Source organism: Macaca nemestrina, chromosome 7, assembly GCF_043159975.1.
Source record: "Macaca nemestrina isolate mMacNem1 chromosome 7, mMacNem.hap1, whole genome shotgun sequence".
Classification (NCBI taxonomy): Eukaryota; Metazoa; Chordata; class Mammalia; order Primates; family Cercopithecidae; genus Macaca; species Macaca nemestrina.
Genome location: NC_092131.1, coordinates 19,376,456 through 19,394,005, shown reverse-complemented (window position 1 = coordinate 19,394,005; position 17,550 = coordinate 19,376,456). Strand labels below are relative to the sequence as shown.

At 42.5% G+C, this 17,550-nt stretch overlaps 1 protein-coding gene across 2 annotated transcripts in view; it reads right to left on the bottom strand.

Annotated features, from left to right (window-relative positions):
- Window positions 1-17,550, bottom strand: part of LOC105467583 (protein tyrosine phosphatase non-receptor type 21) — a 91,122-nt gene that overhangs the window by 20,619 nt on the left and 52,953 nt on the right. For both annotated transcript variants that reach the window (XM_011717298.2, XM_011717299.3), the window contains exons 7-12: window positions 17,115-17,202; window positions 16,615-16,703; window positions 12,658-12,745; window positions 11,870-11,949; window positions 936-996; window positions 222-306 (exon numbers count right to left, since the gene is read on the bottom strand). In XM_011717298.2, the coding sequence (XP_011715600.2) occupies window positions 222-306; window positions 936-996; window positions 11,870-11,949; window positions 12,658-12,745; window positions 16,615-16,703; window positions 17,115-17,202 (491 nt within the window). The remainder of the gene's footprint in view (window positions 1-221; window positions 307-935; window positions 997-11,869; window positions 11,950-12,657; window positions 12,746-16,614; window positions 16,704-17,114; window positions 17,203-17,550) is intronic.

Here is a 17,550-nt window from a genome sequence, read left to right as displayed (position 1 = left end):
ACTCTAGCCTGGGTGACAGATTCAGACTTTGTCTCAAAAAAAAAAAAAAAACAAAAACTGAATATATTGGCTTCTTTTATGAATCCAGGATAGCTATTATCATGATGCAATTTGGGGTGCAACTTCAGCCAAAACCTGTCCAGGCTTCACAATCTCCAAGCATTCACAGATTTATCCATAGTAATAACTATGTAAGGCATGGCAGAAACAATGTACTTTACCTTGGGAAGAAGCATATGGTTCTGTATAATGTCCATTATAGTGCAGCTGTGGTGGGGGAGGCATCACGTAGGGCTGGGGTTTAGGCTAAGAAATGGAAAGTTGGACACAGGGTTAAAACACATTGCTTATGTAATACAGGTAAAGTTATTATCCACTGGATTCTTTCTGTTAAAAAAAAAAAACTTCTGAAGGAATTAAATATATTATATATGGAAAATAAACATGAAGACACAGTAGTTCTTATCATATCTAGCATTTTCTATGTTTCCCCAAATGGCAATGCCAAGCCCTATGACTGATACCAAGGACATTAGGCTCCACAAGAAAATCTGCATCTAAAAAGCTAAGAGGAAGAAGGAATAGATACAGATTTCCTTGTATAAACATTTGAACATAAGAAGCTTATATGTATTATAATCATCTTATTAAAGTCATCTAATATTTTAAATATATACCAACTTAGGATTACTCTTGGCCAACAGTCTAAGTTCTTAATATTAAGGTCAGACCTAATATTCAAATATGTATAATATAATAATATAAATACTAGATTAGACCTATGGGAAAAAAATCACCATTTCTTTGGTTAAAAATGATGAAAGATCAATACACTTTTATGGTTCAAACTCAAAATTAACAGTATTAAAAGCGTATTTTATTAAGGAAAAACATCACTAAAATATAAAAGCAATCATATTTTCCTTGTTTCTTACCAGAGACATCCTTGAAGAAGACCTCCTCCTGATTGGGTTCACTGTGACAGTCTGAGTTTGCCTATAAAATAGGATGTCTCTGAGAAGAGCACATACACACTGTCTCTTAAATTCTACCAAAACAAGATATAGGAACGTAACATAATAAATCTTCTAAGGCAAAAAAAAAGACAAGCTATCTAGGTCATGAAGTCAGAGAAAAGAAGGGAGTTTTTTTTTTTTAACCAAAAAAAAAAAAAAAAAAAAAAATTGCCGGGCGTGGTGGTATGCGCCTGTTTCTCTCTCAGTCCTTTCCTGCTACCCCAACCCCTCAACCTGCCCTGTGGCTTCAGGCTTCCCACACAGAGTCATCGCCTGGACCCACAAAGGGATCAGAGCATCTTTGCCAGGCCCATCCCAGTAAACCTTTGGATTAGCCGCAAGCAGTGGGGAAAGAGACAAGGCTGTATCACCCACACACTTGCTGCAGGAAAAGTGGGATTCAGTGCAAATGCAAATGTGTTTCTCCTGTGCGCTGGGGGAGCCCTGGATCTCTCCACTAACCTTCCTCCCGGGGAACCATCCACTGTCAACCCAGAAGCCTCATTCAAGCAGTAAGAACTGCCTTTAATTAAAAGTCTGTTAACCACAGACTACAAACATAATAAAGAAATGAATTTAGAATTTTAGTGACAAGAAACTACATTTCCAAGTGCAGTAAGCACGCTCCTGTAGTCCCAGCCTCTTGGGAGCATCTTGGGCCCAGGAGTTCAAGACCAGCCCAGACAACATAGCAAGACCCCATCTTTTAAAAAACTCAAATATAAAAAAAATTTCAAACATATATATTTGTAAAATCTACATTTCCTCTAAGGAACCAAGGGAAAGCAAGGCACAAGATTTGGCTCAGTAAGCCGATGGTAAACCCATTTACCTTTCTTTGCAAGAAATTTCTGATTTGTTTTGAATATATTTTTTAAAAAACACCTAAGGCCAGGCACAGTGGCTCACACCTGTAATCCCAAACTTTCAGAGGACAAGGCAGATGGATCACCTGGAGTCAGGAGTTTGAGACCAGCCTGGCCAACATGGTGAAACCTCGTCTCTACTGAAAATACAAAAACTAGCTGGGAGTGGTGGTGGGTGCCTATAATCCCAGCTACTCGGGAGTCTGAGGCAGGGGAGTCACTTGAACCCAGGAGGCAGAGGTTGCGGTGAGGTGAGATTGCGCCATTGCACTCCAGCCTGGGCAACAAGAGCGAGATTCCAGTCAAAAAAAAAAAGGCACCTAAATGTATTAGGGAGTGCTGACGAATACTTATCTGATAATGTGAGATTTTAAACTATTCGCATGGCAAGTTCTATGTTTAAATAAACAATAAGGTAAAAAAAGGAACAAGAAACAGAAAAGCCCATTTGTAACTATTGTTTTTAAATAAAGGCAAGATTTTTTTTTCTTCTGTGTGGTCAGTTTTACTGCAAGATCTGGGAACCTACACACATTGAATTCTTGGCTTTGTTGATGACATGTAGTTTGTCAAAGCACTTTTTCTTAGACCTTTTACCATCTATTCCTGGTTCATGTACTTATGTAACACATAATTACTGATTACAAAAATATTCTGTGACCTTTGGTTACGGTGTTCTAAGGACTAATTACTAGAAAATCCATCATGACAAAGTGAATATTCAATCCATTTAAGTAAATTTACCATAATATCAAACCTCACGTCTCATAAATTAACATTACTCTTAACACTCTGAAAACTAGTATCTTATATTCAAAAACCCTGAATATTAGCTTATTTTTATAAGACTCTTGAGATAAAAAGAAAACCAGTGCATACTAGTTTTAACATCAGGTGATTACAACTGCTTTTACTAGCTTTTATAAATAATTTCATATTCTTTGTTATTGGAAAGTATTCAGGCTGTTAATGAAAAATAAATGTCTCTTTTCCAAAAGATGTTCCATTCTTCCAGTACTTATTTTGGTGAGACAAGTCTGCGTGGTGTGTCTGGTTTTTTTAAAAAAAAAAAAAACAAATACTCCTTAACTGCACATTAATATATTCCTTAAAATTAGTACCCACAAATTAGCTGGATGTGGTGGCAGGTGTCTGTAATCTCAGCTACTCAGGAGGCTGGGGCAGGAGAATCGCTTGAACCAAAGGGGTGGAGGTTGCAGTGAGCCGAAATCACGCCACTGCACTCCAGCCTGGGAGACAGAGTGAGACTCAGTCTCAAAAAAAAAAAAAAAAAAAAGATAGTACCCAGAATTTGAAGACACCGCATTTTTGCAGCCTTGAAATTTACTTTGGTTATTCTTCACTGTCAGGACTAGGTTTAGGCAAACTGGGTCCTCTGAATATGTGTTCAGTCTAGCAGAGACTCACTGTCCAGATGGACTGAACTTAAACTTTTAAAGTACTATAAATTCACAAGGGTTGCCGACAGAATTCTCTGTCAACAAACTCCAACAACATGTCTATAATTGCCCAGCCTGGGGCAAAAATAAAACACAAAACCCGAGGATGCAGAGCTTCAGCACATGGGCGGCCCTCCCACACTGATAGCTATCTTGGCACTCTTGCTGGCAGCACCCAGTGTGGAGGCGAACACTGCCCACTGTAGTAGCCGGCTCTACTAACAAAACAAACTACAAAAGCATGTACCTGCCAAAGTGCTTGACCCAGGCAGCCGCACCATCAGTTCTAATAGTCTAACCTTCTCTTTCTTCTTGGCGTTGTTCTAATAAATGCAGTTTACTCCGAGACCAGCTATCCTCAACTTGGCATATAAGAGAAAACCATGTAACTATTGGTTGTGGTTTCCAAACTTTTTGGGCAGTTACTATGTTGATGGGTACTGCTAAATAACTGAGAAGAAATCACTAGAATCTGTGCGCCAAAGAAGACAAAATAAAAATTAAAAAGGCTGAGCTAGGCATGGTGGCGTATGCCTGTGTAGTCCCAGCAACTTGGGAAGCTGAGGCAGGAGGATCCCTTGAATCCAGGAGTTCATGGCTGTAGTGCATTATGATCACATCTGTGAATTCCCACCATATTCCACCTGGGAAACTGAGACACTAGGACCTTGTGTCTTTAAAAAAAAAAAAGAAAAAAGGCTGCCAGCCCAAGTAAAATCAATATTATGTATTGAAACTGTGCTAAGGACTGTACGTGATTATCTCGTGGAATGTGTACACCAACCCCACAAGGGAGGTCCAGTTATTATCCTGATTTTACAGATAAGGAAAGTGATACGTAGGTTCAGTAAGTTGCTCCTGGTCACATGGCAAACAAGTAGTAGAACCGGCATTTGAACCAGCAGGTCTGTCGGATTCCTGAGTGTATGTGTCTAACAATCATGTGTTCAACCTGCTCCCCGGCCCCAACTAATCTGTAAGCTCCATGGAGGCAAGATGTGGTATCCCTGGTGCCTTTGCTGAGCAAGTGAATGACTAACAAGTGAGGACTAAAGTGATGCTTATTACTAAGCATTTACAGCTGAGCTTATATTTCTAAGCCTCGTCTGAATTTTGCTTTTTAAGTTTCCTTTCTTGTATGACGAAAGGGAGTTAAGATTTTGACAAACAAAAAAAATGCCATTGATAGCTCATAAACTAACAGATAGTTCAAGGAATAGATTCCTTCCTGTAATCCCAGGTACTTAGGAGGCTGAGATGTAAGGATCACTTGAGGCCAGGGGTTTATGACCAGCCTGGGCAACATAGCAAGACCCCATCTCTAAAAAACTAAAAAAAAAAAATTAGCCAGGCATGGTGGCACACACTTATAATCCTGGCTACTCCAGAAGCTGAGGGCTGAGGCCACTGGATCCCTTGAGCCCAGGAGTCTGAGGTTACAGTGAGCTATGATCACACCACTGCACTCCAACCTGGAAGACAGAGTAAGACCCCATCTCTTAAAAAAAAAAAAAATGTGTTAGATGGTGGAAATACCTAGCAAATGTTTGTCTCAATGACTTACCTTTTGAGCTCACTATAGTAAGGGTAAGGAAGAATAAATGCTCTCCTCCCAGCCTACACTTGGGTAGACCAGGGCTATATCCAAGCTGCTTACAGGTCACTGACTTGGCTCTGAGATGCCTGTTCCTATTGTTCACCCCCCTACCAAATCCCACCTTAGGTGCAGCTTCCTGGCATTGTGGGCAGGGAGAGGAACAAAGCCAGCAGAGACCATCTCAGGTAACTGGGAAGGAATACTGATGGAGGGAGAGGCCCTGGCGTCACTTCAGCCCCATGACATGTGTGGTTTTCTTGTTTTTGGAGACAGGGTCTTGCTCTGTCGCCCAGGCTGGAGTGCAGTGGTGTGATCCTGGCTCACTTCAACCTCCATCTCCCAGGCTCAAGTGATTCTCCTGCCTCAGCCTTCCGAGCAGCTGGGATTATAGGCGCCCGCCACCATGTCTGGCTAAGTTTTGCATTTTTAGTAGAGATGGGGTTTCACCATGTTGGTCACGCTAGTCTTGAACTCCTGGCCTCAGATAATCCACCTGCCTCAGCCTCCCAAAGTGCTGGGAACACAGGCATGAATCACCGCGCCCGGCCAACATGTGTGGTTTTCTAGGGCGACACTGACCTCTATCCATATAAGAACCCACTCAGAAAAAGCTGCTGCCTCTCCTCAGCTCCACCAGGGGTCCATGTCCCCATACCCAGAGGTCCCACTGTTTGGCCTTGTGGCTGCTCCTCCACTCCCCTCCCACCTCTTCCTGCCCTGCTCCTTCACATGGATCCATGGGAACTACTGGCTCCTCGCCACACTTCTGGGACTCAGGGGACTGGAATGGGATAGGGGCTGTTCCATCTTCTTTCAGACTTCCTATAGTCTCTTCAAGCCCTGCAGCAGGCCTAGAAGAAGACGGGGTAAATCCTTTCCCTTTCCAGGCAGGGCCTACTCCAGTCAGTCTCCTGATTACAAAAGTCTCCGGAACCAAGGTGGACACTGGCTGCTATGTTCACCGACACCCCTGAGCTGCAGGGGGCACTCACCAGCCATCTCACTGCACTCAGCGAGCGGCCTGCTGCGGTCTGAAATACAAGTTTCCCTTCTGGAGAAAGTCTCTTGAACCCTCTATCGCTTGGCTCTACAGGTTCAAGGATACCATCCTCACTTTCACTCATAGAAAAGTACAGGGGAGCCCCCTACACCAAGGGGCCTCTCAAGACTCCCCCACTCTCCCAGCCTTTTCCTTATATAAATCAGGGAGGGTGATTACAGCATGACCAGTTCTGGGGCTTGGAGTGAGAGACGGTGGGTTTGAAGCAGATTTCTGACCTAACGGGTTGACATTATTATCTCATTTAATTCCCAATTCGACCCTAAAGGAATATTAAGTATAAAAGTCTCATTATCCTGACTTTATAATTTTTAAAAGACAGATTGTTATCCATCTAACATTTTTAAGGTTTGGATAACGATCATTCTGTTATCTAAGGTACTTTGTTAGGGGGTGGAAAGGGAAGGCTGTTGGATCGTGCCATTGTGTAAATACTAAAATATAGTTATCTGGGTCAAGGTTAGATGAGTGACATAAAGCCATCCCAAACACCAATAAACTATAGATCAGGACTGCGGGTGAAGGGGACATCCTGGGATTACAGTTCCCCTTTCTGTGCAAGTCGAGTCTATCTCCTGGGCCACCAGTCACCCCAGCCCAAACCAGATGTCCAGAAGCCACTGTCCAGTTCCAGGCCAGCTGCAGTTTTGTTAAATGCCTATCACGCTTTAGTTTACCTATGTGGCCCATGACAACAAGTCTACCAATACTTCAGAATCATAATATTGGAACATGACTATATTGACATAATATTGAAACAGTCTATATTGACAGCCTTCAAAACATGGTCGTAACAATTAAAGTTCTTTTCATTTTATTATCAAGCAAAATTTTAAAAGCTAATATTAAAAGCTTCATTTACTTTACATGGGAAACAAATGCTCACAATGAAATATATTAGTTCCCTACAGAATGAATCATAAGTAATTACATAGGAATAGCTCATGGAAATCGACTGCCACAATCTATTGGATATATAGAGATTGAAAACAAACTTTGGAAAACAGCCCTTTAAACATAATTATTCCATTTTGAAAAGAATCAGGTGTTCCTTATTTAGGTATAATATATGCAACTGATGACATTAATGTAGTTTTATTCACACTTGCCAATAAATAGCAATATTCCAAAAACTAGAGCTGAATTTCTAAGACTGAATCATTCACCATAATCAATCATTTGTTGCTTTTCCCACTTCCCTCTTTTACTTATTACAAGTTGTTAATTTGCAAAAAAAAAAAAAAACAAAAAAAAAATCACCAGCCAATATGGATGCCTCATGGAAAGGGATTATGTTTTATGGTTTATTCACATTGTAGATTCTCCACTATTTTCCAGAGAAGAAATGAACTGAGGTAATAATGGCTCAATATTATGAACACTCTTAACTTATTAAAGTCTTTAAAATGAAAATGCTGTGGTCCAACAGACTGCATTATCTACTGCTTGAATCTTAGAACTTACTTCTGCATAGAAATCATGCCACATATGGCTGGATAACCAGGCCAGCCTCCGGGAACCCCAACGGCAAGGAGCACTGCTGAACATCACCACCAGGGGGAACACTTTCATATGCAAATACACCCAGGCAGCTAGTGGAAACCTGTTCCCATATTTACAAAGAAAGCAGGTTCCTCCTCCCTGTCAGTGCTTACGAAAATCCCATCACCAGAACAGCGGTGGGGACTCGGATGCAAACATGGTGCAGGGGAAGGCAGAGAAGAGACAGGGACTGGGCCATACGTGCAAACCACTGGGCAGCTCCCTGTCCGGGTGGGCATCTCTGCATGTTATCTTTACACTGTTGCTCCTGCCCAGAGTTTCTCTCACACCCTGCAAGACAGAAGGCACTTCCACAGCCTTTCTCCTTCCTTCTTGGTGCTAAGGGGCAAAATGCCCTTGTTAGACTTTCCCTCCACCCCATGCCTCATTTACAATCTGTAATAAAAGGAAAAGACAAAGGAGCAAAAGGGCTCTTCTCCCCTGTGACTCCCATCACTGCCACACTCCAGCTCCCATCGTTCACTAAGCCCTTACACACAGGGCACCTTGCCAGATAGGGGACACGAAGATGAGGAAGAGGAGACCCTGCCCTCATGGAGCTCCATCAAACAAGAGAGACAGATCGAATCCACATGAAAAGAGCAGGCAGGAACTACTCTAAGAGGCTGGCACAGCGGCTAAGAGCGCAGGCTGGAGTCTTGCTGCTCCACTTACTAGCTGTGTGGCAGGGCAAGACACTTCACTTCTCTAAGTCTCCATACCTTCATCAACAATGGGATAGTAATAATTGTGCCCAACAGGGTTACTGTAAGGATTAAAGAAAATAAAAGCTCTCAGTATAATGCTTGACATAGCGCAAGCATTTACTAAATTATTGTTACGAATTATTCAGATCATTGTTACAAAAGACATAGAAAAAAACAGAACTTTCAGAGTGATATTGAGGACTAAACAAACTGTATGCTTGGTGGTGTCTACAGGGGCTGTATTTTAAACTCAGTCTTGAAGAATGACTAAGAGTCTGCCAGAGAAGGGAAGGAAGGACATTTTAGCAAAGGCCTGGGCTGGGAGCATTCACATGATAAGGAAAGACTTCTTCCTGGAGTCAGACTCCAAGGCCACTGGGCTTGGGCAGCTAAGTCCAGAGAAGGACCTGAGGAGTCTGCCCTTAATCCTGTACCCAGGACGGGGCGGGTGAGAGGCACATACTCAGATTTGTTCCTGACATGTAACTTCAACAGCAGTGCTACATATTTTGCTTATCTATCCAGAAGACTGACTGCATACAGGTGAGATAGGGCACGGGGGGCCAAGTGGGAGGCAGCTCCAGGAGGCGCCTCCAGAAATGGTACAAGGACAAGAGGACAGCTTAAAGAAAGGTTGTGGGAATTGAACGAAACATTTCAGGTCTCAGCTTAGATGTCACTTGCCTGGGTAGCCTTTCCTATCTTGGCAGTTCTGGGTGAGGTACCGTTTTCCTAAGGGATCTTACAGCACCAGCACCAAGACATCTCGAATCACAGCTCTTAACACTTGTATCTACAGATTAGTTGAACAAATTAATTAAGGCCAATAGTGAGCCAGGCCCTTGCTTGGCACGGGGAATATAGCACTGAAGGCAGGGAAGAATGTCTGTCCTCATGCACTGCTGTAGAGCTTACCTGCTGGCAGGGGATATAGGCAAACAAGCAAACAAACAAATATAGAAATTCACATGGTGCTAAGTGCTATAAAGAACAAAACAAAGTTAGAGGGCAAAGAGACAGATCGTAGTGGAAGGGGAGTACCATAGGACAATCAGGGACAGCCTCTGAAGGGGGTCATATCTGACCAGACAGCAAATAGCAGGCTGCAATGAGGGAGCAAGGCAGGTGGAGACCTGGGAAAACAGCAAGGACAGTGTCCCCTAGGGTGAGGCACATCTGTAGCCTAGCCAGGATACCACTGTGGCTGGAACAGAGCAAGCAAGGAGGAGGATAAAAAACACAAGGTTGGAACCAGGCAAGCACCACACTGTGTATGGTTTCATACTTTTATTAGAAGTAAAATGGGGCCAGGCATGGTGGCTCACCTGTCTAGCACTTTGGGAGGCCGGGGCAGGAGGATCCCTCAAGTCCAGAAGTTTGAGACCAGTCTGGACAACATAAGGAGATTCCGCCTCTATAAAAAATATCAAAAAATTAACCAGGTGTGGTGGTACACAACCATCTACTCAGGAGGCTGAGGTGGGAGGATCACCTGAGCCCAGGAAGGTTGAGAGGCTGCTGTGAGCCATGATCACGTCACTGTGCTCAGCCTGAGTGACAGAGCTGTCTCAAACACAAACTAAAAAAATTACTTAAAAAAAGAAGTGGAGGCCGGGCGCGGTGGCTCACGCCTGTAATCCCAGCACTTTGGGAGGCCGAGGCGGGCGGATCACAAGGTCAGGAGATGGAGACCACGGTGAAACCCCGTCTCTACTAAAAATACAAAAAATTAGCCGGGCACGGTGGTGGGCGCCTGTAGTCCCAGCTACTCAGGAGGCTGAGGCAGGAGAATGGCGTAAACCCAGGAGGCGGAGCTTGCAGTGAGCCGAGATCGCGCCACTGCACTCCAGCCTGGGCGACAGAGCGAGACTCCGTCTCAAAAAAAAAAAAAAAAAAAGAAGAAGTGGAATGCCAAAGGAGGGTTAGGAAGAGTGACAGGATCTGGGCTGGGTGCTGTGGCTCATGCCTGTAATCCCGGCACTTTGGGAGGCCAAGGTGGGTAGATCACGAGGTCAGGAGATTGAGACCATCCTGGCCAACATGGTGAAACCCCATCTCTACTAAAAATACAAAAAATTAGCTGGGCGTGGTAGTGTGCACTTGTAGTCCCAGCTACTCAGGAGGCTGAGGCAGGAGAATCACTTGAACCTGGGAGGCGGAGGTTGCAGTCAGCCAAGATCATGCCATTGCACTCCAGCCTGGGCAACAGAGCAAGACTCTATCTCCAAAAACAAAAACAAAAACAAAAACAAAAAACAGTGACAGGATCTGATTCAGGTTAAACTGAGATCATTCTGGTTGACATATGGAAAATAAGCTACAGGCAGCGAAGGCACAGAAACAGGAAAGTCAGAAGGCTACCATAATATTCTGATGAGAAGCAGCGGCAGCTAGCACCAAGCTGCTAGCACGAGTGGTAAAAATGGTCAGGTTTCATACCACATCCAATTCATCAGCAAGTTCTGCCAGCTGTACCTTCAGAATACACAGGCAGTAGTATATATTCACCACAACTTTCAGAGTGGTATTGAGGACTAAGCAAACTAAACGCTTGCGGTAGGATGCAGGAGTCGAGAGCTCAGGGAGGGCCAGGCACGGCGGCTCACATCTGTAATCCCAGCACTTTGGGAGGCCAAGGCAGGCAGATCACCTGAGGTCGGAAGTTCAAGACCAGCCTGGCCAACATGGAGAAACCCTGTCTCTACTGAAAATACAAAATTAGCGGTGTGTGGTGGCACATGCCTGTAATCCCAGCTACTCGGGAGGCTGAGGCAGGAGAATCGCTTGAACCGGGAGCTCAGTGGGAGGACAGGCCAGGAGAAGCCCCCTAGAGGAGCGGATTTGGAGAAAAGGCCTCAGGACCAAACCAGCGAACATGACTGAGAAGAAACAGTCTAGAAAGAGGAAGCCTAGCAGCGGAAGGTGTCCTGGCAGCCAAAGAAGAGCAGGATTCAGGAAGGATGGAATGAGCTGTTGGAGGATCACTACTGCAGAGCGGTCAAGTGAAAGAACTCGTAAAATGATCACTGGACGAAAGTCACCTGACCACAACAAGCAGTGTCAGTAATGTGGAAGCTTAGGGGAAACAGGATGGAAGGAAGGAAATAAACAAGCATACACAACTCTCTTGAGGAAACCTGCTATTAAGGAAAGCACAGATACGGTGCAGAGGCTGGAGGGGAATAGAGATGAAGGACAGTATTTTACATGTGCAATATCACCGTATGCTTTATTGATCCGGCAGACAGTGAAAAACCCATGTAGGCTAAGAAAAATGCACACCAGGAAGGAGGGGCACAAATTCTTCAGGTGGCTGGAAAAGCTGAATAATCTTTAATGATTCAAAATGCTGATCAGAGGATTGATTTAAACAAATAAAGGATATTGTTCCCTTTTTACCTTTCAAGAATTAGAACAGTTCTCGTAACTAGTTGAAATAAATCTTAAAGGCATACAATGTAGTTATTAGAAGTTGGTCCAAAGCTAAAATGAGGAAAATAGCTACAGGATCAAAAAAAGATATCAATTGATAAAATGTCTTTCTTGATGACACAGTATACTCAAGATTACAATTTCTAAATTCATTATTTTTGATAATTTCCACGAGCAGGACATACTTACAGGTTACACTGGTTTAGTCTGTAAAACTTGTGTCGCGCAACACAGAGTCTCCAAATGTATTTTGCAGTTTCCATGTCTTCCTAGCAAACAAAATAGGCATAAAGCAATATGAAAGCATACACACAACTTGATACGTTTAATGCACAGTTTGTCTAAATACATAATGGGTGACATCATATGACAAAGTCACTTTCAGGACACTATAAGCCTTTCATTTTCCAACACTGTGCCCATGGTATGAACACCACAAGTAGGATTTAACTTATGAAGACAAAACAATCTGTTCTAACAATGTGATTCTCATATTAAACAGTTTCAAAATGACATGGGAATCTAAAAACTATAAAAATATCAACTTCTATTCTTGCCAAATATACTCAGACATTTTTAAACAAAAATATGACTCAGTAACTCAATATTGCCTTTGTCAAGAGAGCAAAAGCAAATAACTATTAAATAACATTTCTTCAGAGCTATTCATTTATCCATGAAATTCAAGATATCAGTGCTTACTTTCTCCCCCACTTAACCCCTGAGGTTTAATTTAAAGGTTATCATGATCAGACAGTAGTTATCCAAAGACTCATTCATTCAGCATTTACTGAGCAGCCATTTTTTGCCAACTGCCATTTTGCAAAATGCTATATGATGAAACTGCATGTTTTATACAATTACAAAATATTATAATTTTAATGCTGCCCTGCCTCCAAATACATACAAGCATGCAGAAGTAGAACTTGTTAACTTTTAGGAAAAACATTCCATGCAGACCCCTAATGTTTACTCACAGTTTGAAATTGGATGGTCTCCTCTTTATTTGCCAGTTCTAATGCAAAAAAGGACTTGTTGTGGGACATGTTGGCAATGTCATGCCACCTAAAGAACAGCAAATAGAGAATGGCAATGTGAGTGCCTGTGGGCAAAACAAGGAGATAGAATATACAAGTTTTCCCTAAGCCTGACGTATAAGTTAGTATTTGGTGACATTTTTGAGAAAAACAAAAAACAAAAAACACGAGACCAGCCTGGCCAACATGGTGAAACCCTGTCTCTATTAAAAATACAAAAACTAGGCCAGGCATGGTGGCTCACACCAGCAATCCCAGCATTTTGGGAAGCCGAGGCAGGCGGATCACCTGAGGTCAGGAGTTTCAGACTTCTGGCCAACATGGCGAAACCCTGTCTCTACTAAGAATATAAAAAAGTTAGCTGGGTGTGGTGGTGGGCACCTGCAATCCCGGCTACTTGGGAGGCTGAGGCAGGAGAATTGCTTGAACCCAGGAGGCGGAGGTTGCAGTGAGCTGAGACAGCACCATTGCACTCCAGCCTAGGCAACAGAAACGAAACTCTGTCTTAAAAAAAAAAAAAAAAAAATTACAAAAACTAGGCCAGGCGAGGTGGCAAGCACCTGTAATCCCAGCTACTCAGGAGGCTGAGGCAGAAGAATCATTCATCTGAACCCAGGAGGTGGAGGTTGCAGTGAGCTGAGACAGCACCATTGCACTCCAGCCTAGGCAACAAAAACAAAACTCCGTCTTAAAAAAAAAAAAATTACAAAAACTAGGCCAGGTGAGGTGGCAGGCACCTGTAATCCCAGCTACTCAGGAGGCTGAGGCAGAATCGTCTGCAACCCAGGAGGCAGAGGTTGCAGTGAGCCAAGATTGCACCATTGCATGCCAGCCTGGGCAACAGAGCGAGACTCCGTCTCAAAAAAACAAAAAAAAAAACCAGTGGTTTTAATCAGCTAGCATGAATGTTCTAATTGAAGTGACAGCAGCTAGTTGTAAAAAGTAAACTCATGTATACTAAATGAGGGAAAAGAGAATTTAAAAGATGTAAAATGTATCATTCTCACATGTCAGATGTGCTTGATGGAAGATCCCTGTCTTAGCTGATTGCCAATGCCTCATTTACTCATTCAACAAAATAAAAGACACCTATTATAACAATGCCAGAAACTGCAGTCGGTCCTAGGGACACTATTAGTGAAGTACAGTGCTTCCCTCAAAAGAGCACAGGTGGAGGGGAAAGGTGGGAGAAAGAACACAGAAGCCAACAAGAACCTTTAAGTGCTGCAGGTATTAAAATAAGGCACAAAAGTTGGGGAGGTGTGCTGTGAAAAGCTTCAGGGTGAAGATAAATTTGAAATGCCAGGAACTCAAAGAGTGAACTATTCTGGAAGTGATCACTACAATTCAAAATCTCATACTTTCTAATTTTATCATATTAGCTTTTATATGTTATTATTTGATTTTATTACATAATCATAGAATGTCATAAAAAGAAAAAATTATGGAAGAAAAAATTTTATCCTTCTCCATTAGATTTATTTTAAATGTATTAAAATAAAATCAACTTAGTAGTGATTCAGTGTTTGTTAAATCTAAAGATTATTAGCATCACATTAAGGCAACTGTGAAAATTCCCATCCAGTGATAAAGGAAGCCAGGCAGATGCTTCAAGTTTCCATGTGACACTTTGGGCACCATCAGAGCCCTGCCCTTCAGGTGAAGCCACGGATCTATTTTCCTCTCCTCTCCCTGACCCCCAACTCAGCATGTTGGGAAGGGTTAATATAAGTGGCTTGGGGACAAGAGAGCAACTGCCAAAGGGGAGCCACCCAGCCCAGGGCAATGCATTCTAGAAGTGGGGTTCTGCTCCCCAAGTGATGGGTACTCTCTGAGGTCATAATCACCATGGAGAATTCATGGCTTAAGAGGCAGTAAAGCAAAGGAAGTGAGAGAGGAGATGTCAGTTTAGAGAAAAAGCTCTTCAAAGGCAAAACTAGTTCTCAAGAAGAAATGGTAGGAGTGGTTTAGAAAGCTTAAGTAATGTGTGTGTTGCGATGCTGGCAGTGAGTAGGGGGTGGAAAGAATAAAAGCTGTTTAATACAGTAATTAAGAGCCCACGCATAAAGTGGAGGACCCAAGTTATAGTCCTAGTTATGCCAGTTAATAACTGAGGGACCACGGACAAATCACAACTTTTCTAAGCCTCAATTATCACATGTGCAAAGAGGTGGTGATACCTACTGCTGAGAGTGTTATGAAGATTACACTAAAAAAATTCACATAAAATGCTCAGCATAGTTTATCTGACTCATGATAAGCACTCAACAAATGGTAGACATGAAGGAACCAAAAAACAAAAGTGATAGAATATGTTTTCCTGCCTTATAAAAACAATATAAGCTTTTGGTTGGACACCATGGTTCACGCCTGTAATCCCATCACCTTTGGAGGCCAAAGAGGGAGAATCGCTTGAGACCAGGAGTTAGAGACCAGCCTGGGCAACACAGCGAGACCTCATCTCTATAAAATAAAATAAATAATAAATATAAATTTAAAAACAATATAAAGTTTTAATTTTCACTAGTCTGCACCCAATTTACCCAACTGGGTAAATAGAATCTCAGAGTAAAACTGCAAGTATTTCTATGAAATGAACTTTGGATTTTCCAGATTACAGATTTTAAGGAATTAAAGGCAGGGATTGTACAATATGGACCAACTTACTGTCTTTAAGATACAAATTAGAACACAGAATACTATAAAGGAAATTAAAATCACCTGTAGTTTCATTGTTCGGAGTCAGTTACTATTAGTACATTGCTATATATCCTTTCCATCTTTCTTCACATTCCAAGATTTCCACAAATGAATAGTATCTTTTTTTTTTTTTTTTTTTTTTTGAGACGGAGTCTCGCTCTGTCGCCCAGGCTGGAGTGCAGTGGCCGGATCTCAGCTCACTGCAAGCTCCGCCTCCCGGGTTCACGCCATTCTCCTGCCTCAGCCTCCCGAGTAGCTGGGACTACAGGCGCCTGCCACCTCGCCCGGCTAGTTTTTTGTATTTTTTTTAGTAGAGACGGGGTTTCACTGTGTTAGCCAGGATGGTCTCGATCTCCCGACCTCGTGATCCGCCCGTCTCGGCCTCCCAAAGTGCTGGGATTACAGGCTTGAGCCACCGCGCCCGGCCGTATCTTTTTTTATATCAGCAAAAAACCCAACATTATAAAAAACTATTGAAATTTGCTTAGATACTGGTATTTTAGGAATTTTGGTACAAAACTAGAGTCAAAACAAAGATCTATATTTTTCATAAGAAAAAGCCCTACAGGCCGGGCACAGTGGGCTCACCGCTGGAATCCCAGCACTCTGGGAGGCAGGCAGATAGCCTGAGCCCAAGAGTTTGAGACTAGCCTGGGCAACATGGCGAAACTGTCTCTACAAAAAATACAAAAATTAGCCAGGCATGGTGGCATTAGCCTGTAGTCCTAGCTACTCAGGAAGCTGGGATGGGAGGATCACTTCAGCCTGGGAGGTCAAGGCTGCAGTGTGTGGTGACTATACCACTGTACTCTAGCCTGGGCAACAGAGTGAGACCTTGTCTCACAGTAAATAAATTAACCAATAAATTGCCCTGGAAAGCACAGCTCAAATTAAAAATTCATATCAAAACAAAGAATGGCCTCCATATGGCACAAAAAGGGTCACACATTTTTAAGCATTTTATAGTAGGCCATCATTATAGGCATTATATTCTGGAAATTTCGTTTTGAAGAAAGTGGCTTACTGAAAAGGACTGTTGCATTCCGATGGTATTTTTTTTTCTAGGAAGGGAATTATTTCCATTTTTTAATGAGACCTTGGTATAGACTTGTGAACAATTTAACTGCTGTAAGTACTAAAAAAATATATCACCAACAGGAGTCACAGAAAACATACAAAAAGAGGTAAGAAAAATACCTAAATACCACAGGATGCCTTCCATTCTTGTGTTTCACAAAGATACCTTCAAGACACGCTCCAATGGATATGTCACTTCCTTGGCTATCCTAAAAGGAGAAAGCAAAAGAAGAAACACCCAGGAAGCAGATGCAGAGGAACTGCTGCTACAGAGTTCCCCGGACTGGCTTCCCAGAAGCAGGAAGTTCAGAAGACCTACAGAGTAACCACGCAGGAAGACAAAAGTCTGAATGAGATCTATGATCTTATAGATATGTATAAAAATGGAAAAAGTTTGGCCCTCCTTAGGAACTCTATTTCAAGACCATTTCAAAGTATGAACCGCAAAATGGGAATGCGTTTTACCACAAAATTTTGGTCACCAGGACCTCGGCTTTTAAGTTTCCAGAGTTTTGCATGTCCTCAGCCTTTGCACATAAGGACATCTTTGGATTTCCCTACGATTTTCTCAAATTCGTGAGCCTAACTTTAAAGAACCCCAGCCACCGAGCCACACTTACCTTAGCAGGGTAGCTCTCTTCTCCATAGCCATCCATTCTCTCTACCTCCTGCATGTACAGCATTTCAGCATCAGGAGCTGCGAGCCCTCTGCAACCCAAAAGAAGCAAGATTGTTCACAAAGCAAGCTTAAAATGGTTTAAAATAAAGCTTTTCTTAAAACCTATGTATCAATTTAGCATAGGACATTACAAACATTTCAAGTTTCTAAGCATCTATAATTGGTTATATCAATCTGTTGATATTTACTGAAAATCAGTATGTGTAAAGCACTGTACTGAATGCTGAAAGTATCACATGAGATCCTGCTCTCTATACTTAAGGCAGATGACTGGGAAGGTAGGGGATAAAAAAACTTCCTAAAAAAATCTTCAGGTGAAATCTTGAACTTTTCTTAAATCACCAAGTAATTGCTTATTATCCCAAATATCAGGGCTG